Source organism: Miscanthus floridulus, chromosome 14 (assembly GCF_019320115.1).
Source record: "Miscanthus floridulus cultivar M001 chromosome 14, ASM1932011v1, whole genome shotgun sequence".
NCBI classification, from domain to species: domain Eukaryota; kingdom Viridiplantae; phylum Streptophyta; class Magnoliopsida; order Poales; family Poaceae; genus Miscanthus; species Miscanthus floridulus.
In genome coordinates this window covers 38,364,098-38,385,568 of record NC_089593.1, presented here as the reverse complement: position 1 = coordinate 38,385,568, position 21,471 = coordinate 38,364,098, and the positions used below count along the sequence as shown (strand labels likewise).

General features: G+C 45.4%; 2 protein-coding genes across 2 annotated transcripts; one reads left to right on the top strand and one right to left on the bottom strand.

Moving 5' to 3' along the window:
• Nucleotides 1-16,019: 16,019 nt before the first annotated feature.
• Nucleotides 16,020-18,402, top strand: LOC136506113 (uncharacterized). Its single transcript, XM_066501236.1, has 2 exons — nucleotides 16,020-16,511; nucleotides 17,992-18,402. The coding sequence occupies exons 1-2, from the start codon at nucleotides 16,188-16,190 to the stop codon at nucleotides 18,223-18,225; spliced, it is 558 nt and encodes a 185-aa protein (XP_066357333.1). The 5' UTR covers nucleotides 16,020-16,187; the 3' UTR covers nucleotides 18,226-18,402.
• Nucleotides 18,403-20,804: 2,402 nt separating this feature from the next.
• LOC136503370 (uncharacterized mitochondrial protein AtMg00810-like) lies at nucleotides 20,805-21,254 on the bottom strand. The gene has a single exon (XM_066498466.1). The coding sequence runs from the start codon at nucleotides 21,252-21,254 to the stop codon at nucleotides 20,805-20,807; it is 450 nt and encodes a 149-aa protein (XP_066354563.1).
• Nucleotides 21,255-21,471: the final 217 nt, after the last annotated feature.

Here is a 21,471-nt window from a genome sequence, read left to right as displayed (position 1 = left end):
GTGCCAAGCTCGATAGCCCACTTGATGATGTGGCCGTTGGCCTCTTTGTTGTGGAGGATGTCCCCTAGAGGGAACTCGGTGACCATGGCAATCTTGTAATACTCGAAGTAATGGCGAAGCTTGTGTGATGTGACCAGAATAGCGTATAGCAGTTTTTGAACTTGAGGATAACGAGTTTTGGGCTCATTAAGGACCTCACTGATGAAGTATACCAAATGTTGCACCTTATAGGCGTGTTAGGCCTCCTCGCATTCGACAACGATAGCTATGCTACCGACACGAGAAGTGGCGGCGATATAGATCAGTAGAGTTTCGTCTGGTCGAGGCGCCGTCATGATCGGAGGCTTCGTTAGAAACAACTTGAGCTACTCAAAAGCTTTATCTGCCTCATTTGACTAGGAGAAGCGCTTGGAGGCCTTGAGAAGTTTGAAGAATGGTAGTCCCTTTTTGCCGAGGCACGATATAAAGCGGCTGAGAGCAGCCATGCAGCCTATAAGCTTTTGTATGTCCTTTACGTAGGTTGGCCATTTCATGTTGGTGATGGCGGAGACCTTGTTGGGGTTGGGCTCGATGCCACGGGCGCTGATGATGTAGCCCAGGAGTATGCCGGATGGAACTCCAAAGATGCACTTTGAAGGGTTCAACTTCCATCTATATCATTTCAGGTTGGCGAACGTTTCTTCAAGGTCGGCGATGAGGTTGTCGGCAGTCTTGGACTTGACGACCATATCGTCGATGTAAGCTTTTACATTGTGGCCTATCTGTTGATTGAGGCACATCTAGATGGCCCTTTGGTAGGTCGCCCCGACATTCTTTAGTCCAAAGGACATGGTGGTATAGCAATACGCACCAAAAGGCGTGATGAATGATGTTTTAATCTGGTCGTCCTCTTTCAGGGATATCTGGTGATAGCCATAGTAATAGTCGAGGAAGGAGAGTAGATCATAGCCAGTGGTGGGGTCTACAACCTCATCTATTTGAGGCAGACCGAAGGGGTCTTTAGGGCAGTGTTTGTTGAGATCAGTGTAATCAACGCACATTCTCTATTCTTTATTCTTTTTTTGAACGAGAATAGGGTTTGCTAACCACTTAGGATGATACACTTCTTTAATAAATCTGGCTGCTAGGAGCTGTTTTATTTCTACCCTAATATCCTCCTTCTTGTCTGGCATGAATCGTCGGAGTTTCTGCTTGATCGGTTTGGTGGTCGGCGAGACATTCAAGGAGTGCTCGATCTTCTCCCGTGGTACCCCCAGCATGTCTACAGGTTTCCAAGCAAACACGCCGACGTTGCATGTAGGAAGGAGATGAGCGTGCTTTCCTATTTGGGTCGAGGTGAGCCCTAATCTTCATGGTCTTGGAGGGGTCATCAAGGCCGAGGCCAACCTCGTTGGTTTCCTTGGACTTGGCAAAGGCACATTGAGGCTCCAGCACTGGGATCTCTAGGTCATCGGTGGGCACCGTCTTGGCATCGGTGAGCACGCTAGCCATCTAGATGGAGAGGTCGGTGGCTTCGGCGAGGGTGAGACTCTCTGTCTCGCAGGCATAGGCGATAGAGAGGTTGGCCCATAGGGCTAGGACTCCTATAGGCGAAGGCATCTTTAGCACTAGATAGGCATAGTGCGGTATGGCCATGAACTTGGCCAGAGCTGGCCGACCAAGTATGGCATGGTAGGCGGTGTTGAAGTTGGCGACGTAGAAGTTGATGTGCTCGACGCGGTAGTTGCTAGCCGTGCCGAACTGTACTGGGAGGGTGATATGTCCAAGCGGTTTGGATGCCCTGTCAGGTACCACACCCCAAAAGGAGGAGTCGAAGGGTGCAAGGTCTCTTATCCCGAGGCCTAGCTCCTTAGGGCTCCAGCGAAGAGGAGGTTTAGGGCGCTTTCGCCGTCGATGAGTACTTTTCTGAAAAACACTTTCCTGACAGTTGCATCAAGAACGAGGGGGAAAAGCCCTATGTAAGGGATGTCCACCGACTGGTCGGCCCTACTGAAGGTGATGGGGACCTCAGACCAGGGGCGATAGCTGGGGTTGGCGATGGCGTCTTCCGCATTGACGGTGAGCACACGGCGGGCGGTGAGCTTCCGATCTCTTCTGCTCTCGGAGGCGGCGAGGCCCCCGAAGATGGTGGCGACCACTTTTTCATGATCCTAGAAGGTGTTGTTGTTGCCCCTAGGTGGTCGGTGGTCTCTGGCTCCGTCGTTGTTGTCGTCATCCGGCTTTTTAGCCTAGAACTCCTTAGCCAAGCCAAGGCAGTCCTTCATCTTATGCTTGCTATTTTTGTGGAGAGGGCACATGCCTTTGAGAATCTTCTTGTACTGCTCATCGTAGTTGCGCTTGGCATGAGGTTTATCAATGGCTATGATGATGTGGTCTGGTCGGCGATGGTGATATTGACTAGATTTGGACCCTTCTGGCCGGTCATGGCCACTGTCACGATGGTGACTACGGTCGTTGTAGCGGTGGTCGCTGTGGCGTCGGTCGTCGGGTCACTCATCACTGCAGCGAGTTGGGCGATGAGTGCCCGCATCCTCATTAAAGCGTACTTTGGCCTCTTCGGCGTCGATGTACTGATCGGCAGTCGTAATCATCTCGCTAATCCCTGTAGGCGGCTTGTGATTGAACTTGGAGCGGAGGTCGTAGTGATGGAGTCCTCGGACGAAGGCGGTGATGACCTCAGCTTCTGTGATGTTAGGAATAGAATTCCTCATCTCAGAAAAGCGTCTAATGTAGCTATGGAGGAGCTCGGACGACTTCTGGTAGATGCAGTTTAGATCATGCTTGGTGCCCGGCCGAGTACATGTAGCCATGTAGTTGTCGGTGAAGACCTTCTTCAGCTCTTTCCAGGATCCAATGGAGTCCGGGGCGAGGCTTGTGAATCAGTTCATCATAGTTGGCGTGAGCATGATGGGGAGATAGTTTGCCATGACGCTGGTATCTCCCCTGGTGGCATGCACAGCAATGGCATAAGCTTGTAGCCACTGTGTGGGGTTCATCCATCCCTCATAGGGCTCGACCCTAGTGATTTTGAAACCACAGGGCCACTGGAATGTTTGGAGTGCCCTCGTGAATGCTCAGGACCCGATCGTCGCCGTCATGATCTACGGTGTTGTCAACGTTGAACGGTAGGAGCGCTGAGTCCGGATTACTAAACTCTTGCTCGTACTCTTGACGGCGGTGTACTTCTTCTTCATGGCGAGAGAAACAGCAGGAGCGCTGAGTCTCAGAGATTGTTGATGTATGCTCGGATGTCCTGGTCGACTTCCTGGTCGTGTTAGCAAGGGTGGTCGATGCGGTTGCCCCTAGCTCCCCCTAGAGATTGTCCATCGTTGTGGTGCTAGTCGGCGAAACGACTTTAGTTAGGGCAGCGATTAGACCTCGGCACAGCGGATCGGTGAATCGAGCTCATGGAGTAGCAAGGTCTCTAATCCTGGCGGATCTCGTTGACCTGGCAGTGCGTCGCTAGGATGGTTTGGAGGGATGCTTCGAGGCATCGGCCGACGTGTAGCATGTTGACAGTTGGTGAGAGCTGGTCGGTGATCTAGTCGATGTGAGGATAGATATCTCCCACCTGGTTGACGAAGTTACTCCTTAGGGCATCTTGATAGGTGGCAGCGATGCTGGTGAGCCCTAAGGGTAGGGCCGTAACCCCTAGAGTTTCCTAATCCACCTCCAATAGATTCGAATCAGAGGGTGGTCGGCGTAGGACTAGAGTGGTTAGGGCCGATTTTGCGATGGAGAGGCAATCGGCGAGCTTCTGGCCAACCTGATTGATGGATGCGATCAGATCATCGTTGTTGATTTGCCTCCTCGAGAAGCAGGGAAGCGGGAGGCGAATTGTCGGTGAAGACGACCTCGGAGGCGGATCCGAGATCGAATCTATAGTCGCAGGTGTTGGGGTGATCGGCACAGTATTGATCTACACCAGCTCGATGAGCTCTCCGACTCCATCACATGGATGATCCAGTAGATCGATCCGACCATGAAGATCTAGCTGAGCTGTGGGAGGGACGAAGATCCTGCAAAACATACCATCTTGTTTGACATGGAAACAACATGCACACCCCTACCTGGCACGACAACTATTGATAGAATATCATCGGCAGTCCTCCGAGGGGTATCCCACGAAGGTAGATTGATCGACAGAGATGCGTATAATCGAGAACAAGAAGGCAACAGAGACATAAGAGTTAGACAGGTTCAGGCCGTCTGCTCGACGTAATACCCTACTCATGTGGTCTATTTGATTGTATTGGCTATCGTATGACATTGCGTGTGTTTGGAGGGGGTCCCTGACTGCCTTATATAGTCCAGTGGGCAGAGTTGCAAGTTGGTTAGATCTAGGAGATAACCGGAAAGTAATAATAGATTACAGGAATCATGGGATCATACGTATCCTAACAAATCTCGTAGTATCTTTAGGATATCTTCCCGGTGTCTTGCGGGACGCGCCGAGCAGCGTCGTGCCCCACAAGGCTTCGTCTTGTGGGCTAGGCCGCCCCTAGGGGTGCAGCCCATGTGGTCTATCGTGGGTATCCGAGGCCGTACCCCCCACAATTCCATATTGAAAGAACAAATAATAGAGGGAAAGAAGTTGAATACCTACGATGTTGACCTTGGAGTAGTGGTGGCGGTAGCGCAACACTAGGCACGTAGAGGCGAGCTTGGAGAGGTGGCGGGGCACCCAACGGTGGGGTCCCAGCACGTGAAGAGGTCGAGGTTGGAAGGGCTTGAGGAGGGGACGCTGGGCCTCCACCGGCACCACCTCGCCAGATTAGGTCGCCTCCTAGCCAGAACTAACCTCCTTGGCTGACATTCATTGGGGAGTGTGGCTAGAGGATGGTGGCAGATGGAGTTAGAGATGGAGGCGGGCGTATAGTGGCGCGCAGATGGTAATGACGGTTGTGGTATGCGGCGGCAACAACGGTTAACGGCGGGCAGCCGTGCGATGGCGAAGGACGGCAGGCGAATGTGCTTGGACACCGGTGGAACCCTAGAATCGCCGGTGCGGGGACTTGGACAAAAAAATGTGCTGAAGGAATGCCAGTGAGCTTCTAGCCTTAGCAAAACAGGGCGCGTAAAAGGAAAAAAGGATGAAAACGTGTCTGTAATAATAACGCAAAAAGAAAAAGGATGAAGATGCGTTTGTAATAATAAAAAATGAGCAAAAAATTGTGTTACGCCCAGGATCGAACCTGATACCTTCGGGTCCACAAGTTGGTGTGTTACCATTGCGCTATGTTCATGAGTTCAAATAATTGGCGGTTTTAAATGTTAAAAAGTGAAAATAATAACACGCATCTGTGAGAATAAAAAATATATATTATACCCTTGGATCATCCTTCGCTCTCTCTCAGTCACATCTCTGCTCGTCTTGCTCTCTCCCCTGCTCCTCTCGCTCTCTCCCCCCTCTACTGTTGCCTGCGCCCTCCACTATCGATCTCCTCCATGGCGCAGCACACCGGCCCAGGCCTGAATCAGCGCATGCTTAACCTCCCTCTCATCATATGCTTGGAATGCAGGTGGCGGAGGGTGGTGCAGTGGGCTTCAACGTAGGAGCATAGCCGAAATCAAGTTTTTTACTGTTGCCCCTTCCATAAGGTAAGTTAGGGTTTCGAAAGTTTGATTCTTGGTTGCTGCTGAGCTGCATCTGGATCTTGATTTCATTTTGGCTTCAGAGGAATTCGGGCTATCCTTTTTTCTTCTGGGAAGATGAATATGAGGAGCATCTGAAGATGTTGGCCAGGTAAGGACAGTTGACTGCATTGTTGGCTGGTGATGGAGAGCAGAGCACTGGAGGTCCCAAAGTGGAGGCAGTATATCCTACCGAAGAAGTCAAAGCAGTTGCAGAAGAGGTCAATGGCGACCTAAAACTTAAGATGTGTCAGTTGAAGCTGGAGAAGTGTGAGATGAAGGTCCAGCTTGGTGAAATGATGGTCAAGATCCTGGAAGCGAAGGAAGAGATCAAGGAAGAGATTGCTAAGGGAAACAAGTCTCCACCAGTGTTTACTTGTCAGATTAGTTAGGTCTAGGTCTCAGCACTGTGAGTTTAGTTGGCATTGTCATGGTTTGGTCATGTGATGTAGATAGTTGTTATCTAAATGTGGCTGTTATCTGAATGTAGTTGTCAATAAATGTGTCCGTTATTCGAATGTAGTTGTTAATAAATATGGCTGTTATCTGAATGTACTTATTAATGAATGTGGCTAATAATCTAAACCACTTGACACTTGTTATTGACATGCTTTTGACAGACTTATCTTGGAAGATTGTCTCTAGTTTAAAATTCATATATATGACATCATCAGAATTTTCAAGTTTAAAATTCAGAGTGTCTATCTACAAATAATGAGTGAGCCATGAATGAAATTTGGGTCTTCCTATTCTTTACATTTGCCATCTCCTGAATGTAATGTGGGTCTTCCTATTCTTTACATTTGCAAAAGTTACCCCTTTCTAATCACAAAGATTGTATAGAATTGAATAGGATTAATCTTAGATGGGTTTGTCATATAACCATGGGTCAGACCAAAATCTAGGTTTCTGTCCATTCTTGATTTTGATACTTCTACCCTAATGAAGGTATAAATCCTTCACCTTGAGCAGGTCATATACCAAATGGGAGAATCATTTGCTTTTGAGTTACTGAGAAGATGGATTTCAAAAATTTCTTGCCACAAATCTGATCAATGCAGCAAGGATGACTAAACCAATAATTTTCAAACCTAAAAATATTTGCCTTTGGGATGCCAATTTGGATTTTGCAGGGAAGGTGGTCAGAGGTAATCCTAGCAAGAGGGAGGACAATAGTAAGGGGATACTGATTAGTCCAAGCAACTGACGTGAAGAACCAATCAAGTTGCTCAAGGAGTGAGGTGTCCTACATATTACTCCAAGTATAACTTTGACCCTTGATAGGTAATTCTATGAGCCCTAGATTACTGATGATATTAATAAAGATGACTAAATCATTAAAATTGCCTCATGGTCTTTTTCTATTTTTAGCAGATCTATAGAAATTAAAATTCCAATTAATAATCAACCAAAGATCATCATCTTCAATATTCAAGCTATATAACCAGCTAACAAAATTATCTCTGGTAGGTTGTCTGCAAGGGCGATACACTATAACAAGGGTCCAGGCTACAAGGTTAGGTTTGTTTCAGCAATAGTAACAGCGAAGTGTGAAGAAGCCCATCAACAAACCAAGATCCCCCCAGATGCACCCTTAGAGGAGCAAAAGTCAAATTTTATCAAAATGCTTAGGAGCAAACTTATGAATGAAAATTGCAAATCAAAATTCTCTTTCTTGGTTTCCTGAAGACAGAAAATATTTGCACTACTCTCTTCAATCTTGTTTCTTATAGGGTCCGACTTATCACTATCATTAAGCCCCCTAATATTCTAGCACAAGATATTCCAATCACGAGAATGACTATTCATTGTGACAAAATAGAGTGGCATAGAGATAACATAGAGTAGTATAGAGTAGCATAGACATAACCACCACTTACAAAGTTTAAAAATACTGAAAACAACTGTCAAAGCATAAAAACAAGATAGATATCAAAATAAAACAATATATAGCTACCACCAGTCTGGCCCAGTCCTCCATTTCTTCTGGTCTTGCTCCATTGATCATTCTTGAGTGCTTGGGTCCAGAATATGCTTCTCAGCACAGTCTTCTTGAATCTAGAGCTTCTCCTATCCTCATCATCAACAATAGGGGTTATTTCCTTTGCTTTCCTCTTCTTTCTCCTAGGAGTAGTAGTTTCCACCATTATTTCATCTTCTTCTTGGCCCTCAGTTGATTCCTCTGGAGCCATGTTGACATCTTCATTAAGAGGTGGCACCACAACCACAGCTGTCAGCAGACATACCAGCATCCTAGGGAGCAAGGTTATGGGTTGAGGGATGGAGATGCTCCAAAATCTGCTGTAGAGCAAACTCCTGGTTGTAGACAACAATCTTTTTATTCTCCCATTCTTGGGGCTTCAATTTCAGGTGAAGTATCAGAGAAAGCTTGAATGAGCTGTAACCTGGGCCTCTTGTATCTAAAGGATGTGGAGGCCTCTGCATTGTTTCCCCTGTTTGGATTATCAAGAGCAAGATCCCAGGAGTCCAATTTAGGGCTGTCAGGGCAGATGTTGACAACTAGGTTTTTCATAGGAAGAAGTAACTGGGCCTCCTGGGCCTTCCTAGCCAATTCAGTCAAAAGCATCTCCACTGAAGGGACTGGACCAAAAGGCAAATGCAGCCCAAGATTAGCTGCCATTTCTCTGACCTGAAAGTCACTCTCAAAAACGTTCACATTGTTTGGAGAGATCACCAGTGCCCTCTCTGCCAAAACTCTGTCTACAGATTTAGGAAGAGGTAGTTCAAGAGTGATTGGGTGCCCCTGGGCTCTGAAGAATTCTCTGGTTTCTAAAGATACTGAAGCACTGTCTTGAGGTTGATCGGGGTGCTCCATAACTACATTGGCAACAGTAATATCTGCAAGGTTGTTCACTGCTGCAAGCTCATTCTCATCAACCAAGTCCCCTTCTTGTTGAAGCCAGGGTAGCCAACCATTGTTGACATTTTTAGCTGCTAGGGGAGGAGGCGCCTGCCAGCCCTGATCCACATTTTCCTGTTGAACTTCAACAAGATCACCCACATCCTCAAAGAAGCCAGGGAACTGTTGATTCTGATTTTCGTTAACAAAATGTGCATTCTCTGGATGTGGATTGCCATTTGGGGGGATCTGATCCTCATCAGCACCAAATTCATCAGCGAACTGAGTTGGGCCCAATACAAAGACCGGGACTGTCCATGAGGAGCCATTATTGCCCCTAGTGTTTCCTTCATAGACCAGGAGACTCCTTGGAATTCTGCTCACCAAGGTAACCTTGCACCTTAACAGAAGCCTAGACTTGCACCTAGAGTTGCTGGTCCAGGTGATGATTGTTCCAAAGTGCCCTACTGCCTGAGTGATGATGTCTCTAGTTTGGAAATCCAACGGAAAAGCAAGAAACATAACCCAACACATTCTAGTGAAAGGACAGTTTCTCAGATTGATTCCTCTATCATGCTCTTGTACCACAATCTGACGAACAGCATCTAATTGATGAGGACTTAAGTTAACCATAGCTTATCTAGCAACCGGTGAATGAAACTGAATCAAACAGAGCCCAAGCGGTGACAAGCAACTGAAAAGAACTCTAACATGATGCTCTTCCTCAAAGTCATTCACAACCTCACCCATACCATCATACAGATTGTCCTATTGAGGGGGGAGGGAGAACTGTAACGATAGCATACTCATCATGGCGGCGAGGCAGGTTGCCACTGATGATGATCCTTCCACGCGCAGGCCGTGCCCAGTCTTCAATCTCAAGGCCATCGGGCACGAACGGAGCAAGGTTTACAGCAAAGTTGGTCATGTTGATCCGCTGCTGCGTGGCCTGATCTTCCAACAAGATTGATCAGGAAGTACCGGAAAGCATGATGTAGATGGACGTATACGGTTGAGGCAAGTGATCGATCGAGTGGCAGATCGTGCAAGCTGCAAGTGATGAAGCAACTACTAATGGGGGAGTAGAACTGGCCTGGAGTCGAGAAGTAACTGCTAGCCTGCACCGGCCTCTACCCTCCCACGAGTCAAGGGACACGACGTATAACTGGAGACGATCGGCTAGCCTGCACACCGGCCTCTTAATTCCCTTCATTTTCCAAAGATGGGCTTCTCACTAATTAGTGCTAGCTAATTGGGCCTCCAAAAGCCAACTTGGAATGGCAGTTAGTATCATGGCATTTCGGCAGTGGCAAATATTTGACAAAAACTGAGCTTCCACATTGCAGTGCCAAAAGCACACATCTATCACCAAGTCCTGCTTTCCTAAGCTGGCAAATCGATCACGTGATGAAGCCTACTAGGACTAACTAAAACCCCCAAGTATTTGATAGGACAAAAGCCAACTTGGCAATTGAAGATATCAGCATAAAGAGACCTAGTTATTATCATCATTTCTTAGCATTAGCAAAGACAAGAAAACCATCCACAGATTATAGCATTCAGGTGGATCACACCCATCAATACAGTTCTCCGCCGAAAACTCACACATGGTTTCCACAACCCTCAGATCACCTTATAGAAAAAGAACCTAAACAGACTTCCCAAAATAGCTATATCTGCTGCAAACTAAGCATAAGCACCACTTCAAGTTCAGATCAGCATGCATATCCACCACGTTCCAGGAACTTCAAGGTTTAAAGCATCTCCATTCTCTTTTCCAGGTCGAGACTGACCCAGGCCATTCCACTTCCTGCACTTTCAGACTTAGTGCTTAGCTTCTTCTTCACTTCTTCAGGAATCAAAAGATCATCCCAGTTATGAACATGAACATGTCCTAGCTATCCTTCACTTGATTCATCCAGTTAGTCTTGCCAGTCTTGAAGCAATATTTTTCAGCTTCTCCAGTCTCCCAGAGAATTCCAGTCTCTTTGTCTGAGGGAACAGGATCACCCAGGTACGCAGCATAGCTGCAATTCTCAAAAGCAAAATCCTCAGGACCTTCCACGACTCTCCCTGAAAACATATGCTATTTCTTAGTTTCAATAGCCCTCACAGGGCTGCAGCACAAAAAGAGTTGCAAACTACAAACTTTTTATTACTTAAACACATCTGCCCGATTGGCAAGAAATTTTGGCCTATTTCTCTATCACAAACCTCTGAAAAACAGAGCCACATCTGTTTTGCAACTACACACTCAAAAAATAAGTGCTGCACAGATTCATTATCTTTACAAAAGAGACATGTCAAATCATCTAGCTTTTTCCTAATGTTCAGGTTATCTCTTGTCAGTGTCTTATTCTTTGAAAGTAGCCAAAGAAAGAAATTAACTCTAGATTGGACTTTCAATTGCCAAACTGCAGGAACAAAAACAGGTAGGATACCTCTAAAGTTATTATCATCATTAATCATCACCACTTCACTCTAGTTGATAGACACTCAAGTTTTAGAGCAAGAAAATGCTAACTGCATACAAACAACCAAATCTGAGCACAGTTCAACCATATCAACAGATTATATCACAACAAAATATCACAAGCTGTTCACATTTAGGTAGCTAGCTGGATTAGGACCTAGCTAGGTTAAAAACTAACACCTAAGGTCATCCCAATATATATACTTAGAGAAGTTCACTAGAGAGCTAATTCTGGCCATAAATGACACTATACTAGAGAGCTAATTCTGGCCATAGTCTTGACCATTAGTACACACAGACGTTCATACATAGGGCCACAACATGCAGTTGCAAAATAATGTTTTGGCCATTGCATTACATATATTCCACAGAAATCATCAAAAGCATTCCCCAACAGCCACACTTGCATCAATTGCACTTTCCTCCTTTTGTTTTCTTCACTTTGCTTGCAAGATGTTTCATGTCATCTTCTTGGCAGGCTGCACAACCATGTTCAGTCACAAGTCCTCTGGAACATGACAAGGCATCAGTCATCATTTTTTGCACATTTTTGCCACCACAAATAAGGTCCTGTGGAACATGAAGGCAAACAACCACGCCAATTGAAACGGCGGTGCCAAACAGATAACAAAACATGCATCATAAATTCACATACCTGAACTACAGTCGTCGAAGTCCATCCGTGATGCAGTCATGAACTTTTGACATATAATGACTCCCAGCTAACATTGCCCTCTCATCAGACCGCAGGCTGACTCCATGTTGACACCTGTTGCTCACTGAAGACCCTCTGCTTGTTTGCTCCCTTACAAAATTATGAAGTGCACATCATGCAACAATTATCAGTGATTGCCTCTTACTTGGATAGGACGGTATTCCTTTCAATATTCGCCACTTTTTTTGGTAACCCCGAATGTGCTTTCAATTACATTACGAAGCTTAGCATGGTGGTGGTTAAACACCGCCTTGAACTCTTCAAACTCCCGGTAATGGGATATGGGCTCAAATATCCCGGGGATAGTGCATAACCTGAGTCCACCAAATAATATCTACCTACAAAACAGCAAACAAATACACCAATTCAGCAACAGAATCCATATGCCTTCTAAGTAGTACAATTATTCCAAGTACTCCATAAGTTAGCCAACTAACCTCGTGGTGGGTGCGGATAATTGGGACACTCCAAACCCTTCTTCAATACGGACATGCCATGATTTGCCCCTGCCATCCCCACACCAATGTAAGTGTACTGCATGTCAAAGTCGCATATACATAACACATTTTGGGTGGTCCTTCCTGTCCTATTTATGTAATCATCACATTCCTTGCAACTTACTTCAATAGGAATATGTGTTCCGTCTAAAGCTCCTATGCATCCATCAAAGTAAGGTGAGTATTTACTGAGCTTATGATGAACGGTTGAGTAGTTTTCAACCTTTGGCCGAATAACCGTGTGTGCGAAGGAGAATAAGGCTTCTAGCACTTCACCAAACTTCTTGCTCACGGACCCCTGTGACTTGTAAAATCTATATTTCATTTGTGTCTATGACTAACTTGTCCCACAAGCCCATAGTACCATCCCTAAAGCCTCCATGGAATCAAATTCTTCAGTAGATTGCAAACCATGCCGATCTACTAAGGCTCTATGCAACTGATGGAATGCTTCGGGATACATACAGAAGTTATCAAAGCATCTTTGTCTGATGGACAAATTCAGCTGAACCCATTGTAGGCCTGACAAATCTTGGACATGCAACGAAGGGTTCAGCACTGGACCTTGACTTGAGCAGGCAACTAATGCATATGCTCCGACTGCGGCAGCGTACCACAATTCCCAGAAATCACTATCACTTGAAGTTACACTTGAATTGATCTCTAATTCGTCACTGCTTTCTTCACTACTTTCCATGCCGATAACAACCTACATAAAAAAAAAAGATGGACAGGTTTAATCACTTCTCTGTACAAATGATTGGATTTGTGATAAGCACACTACACACCTCACTACTGCGCTGTCCTGCCTGTTGAAGCTAGTCAAACCCAGTAGCCTTACTGCAAGAAAGAAGTCGAAACAATTCAGAGCAAATATTTATATGGCTCACCCATTTCTCTGCCCAACATTAAGAACATAGTGCACTGAATGAAGATTACACAGCAAATTACAAACAAGATACAACGACTTTAATTATTCAAACATAGTTTGGCAAACAGGATACGATACATCGATGCAAAGTAATAAACTACTAAACAAGATCGAAAAAACAATTCAAAATAAACTACTAAACAAGATCCAAAAAAATAACTCAAACACCTCGATGACAGAACAACTAGAACATGCAAGTTAACGCTAACGACCACCCTTGCAACTACTTCATGCCCTGACTCCAGGTCCAATCGATCCATCCAATGCGACCCTTTGCTGATTTCATCAGCACATAATGCTTAGCGCGTTTCTCATCACGGAACAGATCTAAAGCCTTGTAATACAGCACTGTCGCTTCTTGAACACCATCACGTGCTAGTAATTCCATCGCTTCGGCCATATAATCGGGCTCTTGGGTCTGGGTCGGGATCGCTCATGAGAAGTCTTAGCAATAAGGCTGTCTGATATGGCTTTCATGTAGCGCCCAATGGGTTGTTGGTTGTCATCCATGTTGTCCATGCTTGCCCTTTTGGAAGTGGTGCCACCGGAGCGGCCGATGTGGCCCGATGACCTCATTGGTGAAGTGGGTGGTGTACCAAAACCACCGACTGATAGGTAAGTACCCCTGTTTGGGGTGCTCGAGCCATAAAGAATGGTCAGTTCTTTCAAGAAAGCAGGTGGCTTGGCACGTACTCCACCAGCCTGACTGGTTTCCTGCAAGGGAAGGCATGGTTAGCATCGTAAGACCGAACCACATGCACAATTTTGAAGAACTGTAAAAGCAGAAGCAATGTGGAGTGCACGTACCGTGTAGTGGGTTTGCAACCATTCATCAGTAGCGGCAGTGCCACCAGTTCTCTTGTCACGCCTGAATTCATTTGCTTACAAAATCCAAATCTTTAGGGCTTAGTCCCTGAACTAGGAATGCTGCAGACATGCTGTAAATGTGTTAGATACTTCCAATAATTAAACATAAGTAAATAACATGAATGTCATAACTCATAAGGATTAAAATTGGTGCTAATAAAAATTGAGGTATTCACAAATCAGTTTTGCTTTCAGTTAAGTAATAATATGTTGGTATTTCCATATAAAGTCCACTTTTTCCTGAATCTATATGGAAAGGAGGTGCTCAACGATGCGTGCTCTACAACTACTAGATTAATTTATTCAGAAATTGAAAACCATTGATACTGCACAAAAGTTAAATGGATCATTATATTATTGCGTCATTTGAAGTTACAATAGGATGTTGTAATGCACCAAAATCACTAACTAATCCAAATCACAATCAAAAGAAGACCGGAGGAGAAAATACCTAAGATAATCAATTTGAGTTGGCATAGAGTATGGTATTAATTTCTTTTATTCTATTCCTGTATGCATGAATGCATCTGTTCTGTTCCTGCATGCATCTTTTCTGTAAAAGGAAAAAATTATGACTTTAAATTAGCTATGCTTGTATTTTTCCACCTGTAGCTTGCTGTTATAGTTGTTTTATTTCTAAAGACTAAACTGTCATGGCTATTTTCCTGAACTGTCATGGCTATTTCTGAAAACTGTCATTGCTGCCTTTTGCTGTGAAGCCAAGTGAAAATGTGAATGTTTCTAGTGAAGCTTGCTCTGCTACCTTATATGAAGCTGTGATATATCATATATGTTGCTAACTGTTTGTGTTGATGTATGTAGGTTCGATCTTATGACATCCCTCGATCTACCATGGAGGGGGCCCTGCAAGTGGCTGTGAAACCCATCGTGCAAAGCCTGGACAAAATGCAGCATACTCTTGGCGAACTTCTGAAGAAGGATGGGAATGATAGTTTTAATAAGGAGATGGACGACTTTAGTAGGCATCTGTTGGTCGTGGTTAAGAATGTGAATGACCTCCACAGTAAGCTCAGCAGGGCGCCATGAATCCACAGCCGGCGAACCACTAATGTTATCATGCTATCGTGTTGACTTTTGTTGAACTCTGTTCTTTTCTGTGATGTATGTAGTAACTATATATATTATGTCAGACCCTGGTGGTGATAGACAACTTATGGCTGGAACATCTACCTATCTATCTATATATTAATATATATATCTATTATTTGCTAGTTTGTCAATTGTTGGTATGAATCTCTATGGCTGCTGTGATGTTAACTGTGTATGTATGTTTGTCAATTGCTCATAAGTGTGTGTAACTGGGATGCTTCTCCTGTGATATGAATGGATGCCTATGTGTATTGCTCATATGTGTGCTGATATGCATGACATGAGAGATCAAATGAAGTAGTCTTCGACAGTGGTTCAAGAACATTCAGATGCCTGATAACAATTGGACTCTATGATGTACTTTGGCTGGAAGTGCATCTATCTATATATTATTACATATCTATTGCTGTTGGTTTATCAATAGCTGGAACCTCTCTTCCCTCATCAGATTGGCTACAGATTTGTGGTTAATTGCTAATGCTGCGTATGTATTCTTCTGTATGAAGGAAAAAATAGTGCAAAAAACAGAGCAAAAATTTGGCATCTAAAGGATTTTTAGGTACAGACGTGTGTTATTATAATGCGTCTGTAGTAATAAAAATTTGGTTCACACGGGGATCAAACCTGGGACCTCCAGGTCTCCAAATAAGTGTGTTACCATTGCTCTATGTATGTGAGTTTGAGGAATAAGTGGTTTCAATTTTAAAAATAACTTCAGTGGATATTAAAATGAATTCAAACCCGGTGGCGGTGAGGCCGTTCTGTCGGAGTCTTACTATAGACAGCGTGTTGTTAACACGCGTATGTGATAAGAAAAGATTGGGGAGCTGCGCGCGCGCAGGACATCCAACGGTTGCGTCCCTTCACATTCACAGCAGTTAGTACAAGTATTGGAACTCATCACTCTGCATTCACTCTGTCGTGGCCTCCTCCCTCGCCTTCCCCGCCATAGCCGCCTCCACTCTCTCGCCTCTCCCGCCACCGCAGCCATCCCCATAGCCGTCCGAGATGACGAGGCCATAGAAGCGGTGGAAGCGGAGGGACCCACCCACTGGGAGGTTTGCCCTAGGGCGGCTGTCTGCTGCTCGCCTGCGACATCAATGGTGGTGAAGGAGGAGGCCGTCCTAGCCGCCCTGCCGGCGTCGGCGCCTCTGGGGTTCAACAAGAAGTACGGGATGGCGTCGGCGGCGGGGTTCAAGAAGAAGGCCACACACTTTTCCTCGGTGGCGGCGCCACCGTCGACAAGGTCCACGGCGAAGAAGCTTGTGGCAGCGAGGATCCTAGATGCAGCCAGGAAGGAGAAGAAGGCAGCGGCACCAGAGGTGGCGCCAGCGAAGCCCTCTTCCTCGAAGAAGAATTGCCGTCGTCGGCTCCGCACAACCGTGCTCTGCGCCGCCGCCGCCGGGGGCTCCAACCATGGCCAGGTATCCCTTCTAATGCTCTAGGTCATGTTTCCCTTCTAATGCTTTAGGTTCAGTTAAAACTACGTACAAATTGATGCAAGCTAGGATTTAGGTGTGCTAGCTATCTATGAATGTTGTTACCTCACTTGTGTGATGATTTCTGTCGAAGTTGAAATGTTTCTTTTCCCATGCATGTTCGAAGAATTGTAATCATCTTTTATGCCTAGATCTGTGTTTGTGTCTTATTGGCAAGTGACTAGTGTCTTATTGCCAAATGTTGCAAATGATATTCATATCAGGAAATTTTAGACTGAAACTCTACTACACTAACCTTTGAGTCGCCATAGTTGATGTTGGTTCCATGATAGAACTAGGTAAGGCCCTGCTTCTATAGGGGGATTTCTGTTATTGAGGATTTAATTCAAATCTAAACAAAACTTAAAATTTTCCCTTGACAAAATAGGACTAAAGTTTTGAAATTTGAAAGGAATCTCCTCTAACACTACCGGACTCCTTGAGTTTGCCGAGTGTCCGAAACACTCGGCAAAATACCTAAAACACTCGGCAAATTGTTTGCCGAGTGTAACACTCGGCGAACAGCACTCGCCATAAACAGTTCCGGCAAAGCCAACTTTGCCGAGTGCCATTTATCGGGCACTCGGCAAACATTTTGCCGTGTGCAATTTAGCTCTCGCCGAAAAGAAACAGTGTTAGAGTGTAGGCACTACCGGACATGAAGTTGCCGTGTGTCTATTTTTTGCCGAGTGTAGGCACTCGGTATAAACTGTTATGCCGTGAGTTTTATTGTTGCCGAGTGTCGTATTTGGGACACTCAGCAAACACCATGTTTGCCGAGTGCCCGAAATCGTGCCCACGGCAAAGGTGGGGACACTCGGCAACTTAGGTGTTTCCGGTAGTGTAATCCATACACTGCAGTTTATTAATGTACAGGTTTGCTCTGTGCAGCTCGGTTTTACTCTTTTGATGCCTCTTGTACCTATTAATAACACTGCAGGCATGTGAAAAATTTAAACCTGTAGCTGTCACATTTATCCTATTTGCTCCCCAGCTGATGTTTATTCTTCACTACGCTGCTGGGGAACAACCTGGCCCGTGTAGTTGGAGACTTTTGGCCAGAAACAAAACTTTCTTGTAGATGCTGTAGAAAACACTTGTGTTATACAAAAAGACTTGTTCTTTGTTACAACAATTTATAGCTGTGCCAGGTAATTTACAAAAATTGTGTATAACTTAGAAATTAGTTCTGTGTATACTCTGCTGTTTGAGCGTATGATGCTTGAGATTAAGTTGTAGATTAGAGCCTATGCAACCTGGATGCAAAATGCTGAAATAATTGTAGTGTTATTTTACAAAGCGATAGAAACAGTGGTTCTGTGTCTTGTTAGATTACTAAAGTGTCAATTTCAGCGGAATGAAATGTGTACATTATGGCAATCTTATTTATCGATTCCCTCAACTGCTGATTGTCTGCTGATTGTAGGCTGGATCTTTTGAGGTCCCTGCAAGGACCATGGAGGAGGCCCTGAACACGGTTCTGAAACCCGTCCACCAAAAGCTAGATGCAATTCATTGGACTCTTGACGACATCAAAGCAGTGGCTAACAAGCTGGCTGAGAGGCGGGACAAGTTCGATGAGGCGATGGCCGCATTTGCTCCCTTGCTGAATGTCGTGGCTCTGAAGGTGGAGGACCTCCTCAAGAAGTTCGAGCTGTGATCATGGCTGACAACTACTGATAAGGTGATGACCCCTGGCAGTGTGATGAACTTATATATGTTATTAACTATGTATGGTGATACATATGTATGAACACCTTATGTTAGCTATATATGTACTGTGTACTGTGTGGACAACAAGTATCATCTATCTGCAGTGATGTATGGACAACTTTGCTGGTTATGCATGTGTATATTATTATTACATATCTATTGTTGCTGGTTTGTCGATTGTCGATTATTACATATCATTTGTTTTTGGCCTGTCTCTTTGCCATTGACTGCTAGGCTAGTCTGGGTTGTATTATTCTCAGAGCCCAACTTCAGTTTCCCTTTTTCATGGAGATTATTCTCACAATGTGCTGGTCTATTTGGGCTATTAGAAATGATCAAATTTTCAGAGATATCTAACCTTGCAGAGATGTCTGTCGATTTTCAAGAGGTCATCAGTTTGTTTAGTAACTTTTATTCTCTAGTATCCTGTAACCCAAATAGTGGTGACACCACCCTCTTTTGGACAGACAAATGGACTGGTCACAACCAAAATCAGGCTTTCAAGGATCTATATCCACAACAGTTATTTAGTCTACCACTATCACAACTAGCTGATCAACTAGTTCAACTTGAGGATCAAATACTGGAAGCAAACCATGATGAAAATCAAAATGATCATTTGAGTTACTGCTGGGGATCATCGAAATTCAGTAGCAGAAAGGCATATCAGATTCTTATTGGCCATACTGCTCTTCTCTATTTATTTGGCTCTGGGCCTCCAGCAATTTGGACACACACAAATTTTTCTTTTGGTTACTGCTCAGGGACAGACTAAACACTAGGAATCTACTGAGAAGAAAGAACATGCATCTTGATGATTATAAGCTGTGTTCTATGCCATAGCGGACCTGAAGAAACAAGCTGAGTGTTCTTTCAGTCAAACTTAATTGTTGGAACTTGATCTCAATTAATTGGAACCTGAACTTGTAGCCATTAGATATGGTTATAGAAGCTAGAGAAGCTTTTGGGAGCAGTATTTTTAGCGAGATTTTATCACTGCCTGCTGGGTCATCTGGCTGACCAGAAATGATGTCATTTTTTATAATGGACAAATCAGCTTCAATGCGTGGAAAGAAAGATAAAAAAAAAAAAGCTTGGCTATGTTTGTGCGAAAGCATTTGTGTAATTTTCCTTATTTTCTTCATCTCCTTCTTTGTATCTTGATTCTTTTGTACCAAGCTGTACTTTATTTTTTTTAAATATCAATAAAATCAGTGGGTGATCCTCTTGTTTCATCGAAAAGGAAATGAAGTAGCAAATTTCAGCATACATCCACAAGGTACCATACACATTACAAGGGGCTGTGGGCATAACATTACAAGCAAAAAAAGTTTTCAAATTTTACACCAGAAAGCTCCTATCTCTTAGAATTGACATTTTAGAGCTGCCTCCTATCTCTCTGACCTCCGGCTCCTATCCTGCATAAAAGATAAGTTCAGCAACTTGCTATCCAAAACTATAGGTAGCAGCATGCTATTGAATACTAATGAGTTCTCATACCAGATCAATGAAGTCTCTTGAAATCACTCACAAGATCATCAATTTTTGGGCACTCATTTTTTTCGGCGTCTTTTCGCCTCGAGGACATCCTTTTTATGGCCATCTCTGTTGGCCCACAGGATCACCGGCTCAGGTGAGTGAACCACTCACCAGTCTTACCAAGCACCCGCTAGTGTTGCCGAGCACCCACTAGCCGTGCCGACCACAAACAAGCGTTGTCCGTCCCACACACTATGGCTGGAGCTAGAAGAAGAAGGGAGAACAGAGCATGCACGCACAATACAAGACACCAGCGTTGGCCGAAGCCCTGTCTGAGATGGCAAATCTGAACTCTCTTTACTGAGTTGCCATGGTAGTCTATTTATACAACTCTATCTATCTAGTCATAGTATAACCCACATGCTGTAATAGTAACTAGATAACATAAAGGGCTGACTCTGCGCCGGCCACTGCATGGCTGCAGTGCTGCAGGTGAGCCATGCAGCGCCTGTACCTGCAGCGGCTATAGTATCACAGCAGGGGGCCTTTCGGCGCCGCATTCCCTTGCTGTGTTCACACAAGGAAAAATAGTAGTTTATTCTAACAATCTTCCCCTAAACCTACTGCTATCTCTTGTACCCCCTCCATGCCGATCATCTCCTTCAGCTCCGTGAGTCGAAGACGTCCGAGCGGTTTGGTGAGGACGAGTTGTCGACCAGTTTCGACAAACTCGATGACGATCTGCCCTCCATCGACACAGTCTCTGAGGAAGTGGAACTTCACGTCGATGTGTTTGCTCCGGTCGTGCAGAACCAGATTCTTCGCAAGGGCGATGATGGGCTGGTTGTCCACCATCAGTGCTTGTGAGTGAGAATCCATGCCGGTCAGCTCACCCAGCAGCCGGCGTAGCCACACAACTTGGCACGCCGCTGTGGCCGCCGCTACGTACTCTGCCTCGCACGTAGATAGCGCCAACACCTTCTGTTTCAGCGACAGCCATGAAATTGGGGCCGACCCGAGGAAGACGAGCACGCCAGAGGTGCTCTGTCATCCGTCGATGTCCCCCGCCATATCTGCATCGCTGAACATAGTGAGTTGCAGCCTACTCCTGCCGGTCTTAGGAAAGATGATCCCTGGATCCACCGTCCCTTCGACGTAGCGTAGTAGCCGCTTCATTGCAGCACAGTGATCCTCACTGGGATCCTCCATGAAGCAACTGACGTAGCCCACGGCGAACGCAATGTTTGGCCTCGTGTGGACTCGGTAGCGCAGACCGCCGACGATGCTCCGGTAGAGTGTTGCATCCACCTTTGCCACGGTGCTAGCCTTTGTCAGCTTCAGCCACTCCTCCATTGGAGTCACACATGGCTTGCACTTAGCCATGCCGCTCCGCTCCAACAGCTTGGAGGCATACGCGCTCTGACCGAGCGTGAATTCCTCCTTCCCCTGTCTCACCTCGATGCCGAGGTAGTAGGAGAGTGTGCCAAGATTGCTCATTCAAAAACGAGCCGCCATCTCACGCTTGAAGCTATTGATGTCCTCCGTGCGCGCGTCGGTGACAATCAAGTCGTCCACATACACGCCGACAATGAGCTCCTCCTTCCTCCGTCGCTGCGTGTAGAGAGCGTGCTCGGTTGCGCACCGTTGAAACCCAAGCTCGCCCAGCGTGGCGTCAAGCTTGGTGTTCCATGCTCGGGGGGCCTACCACAGCCCG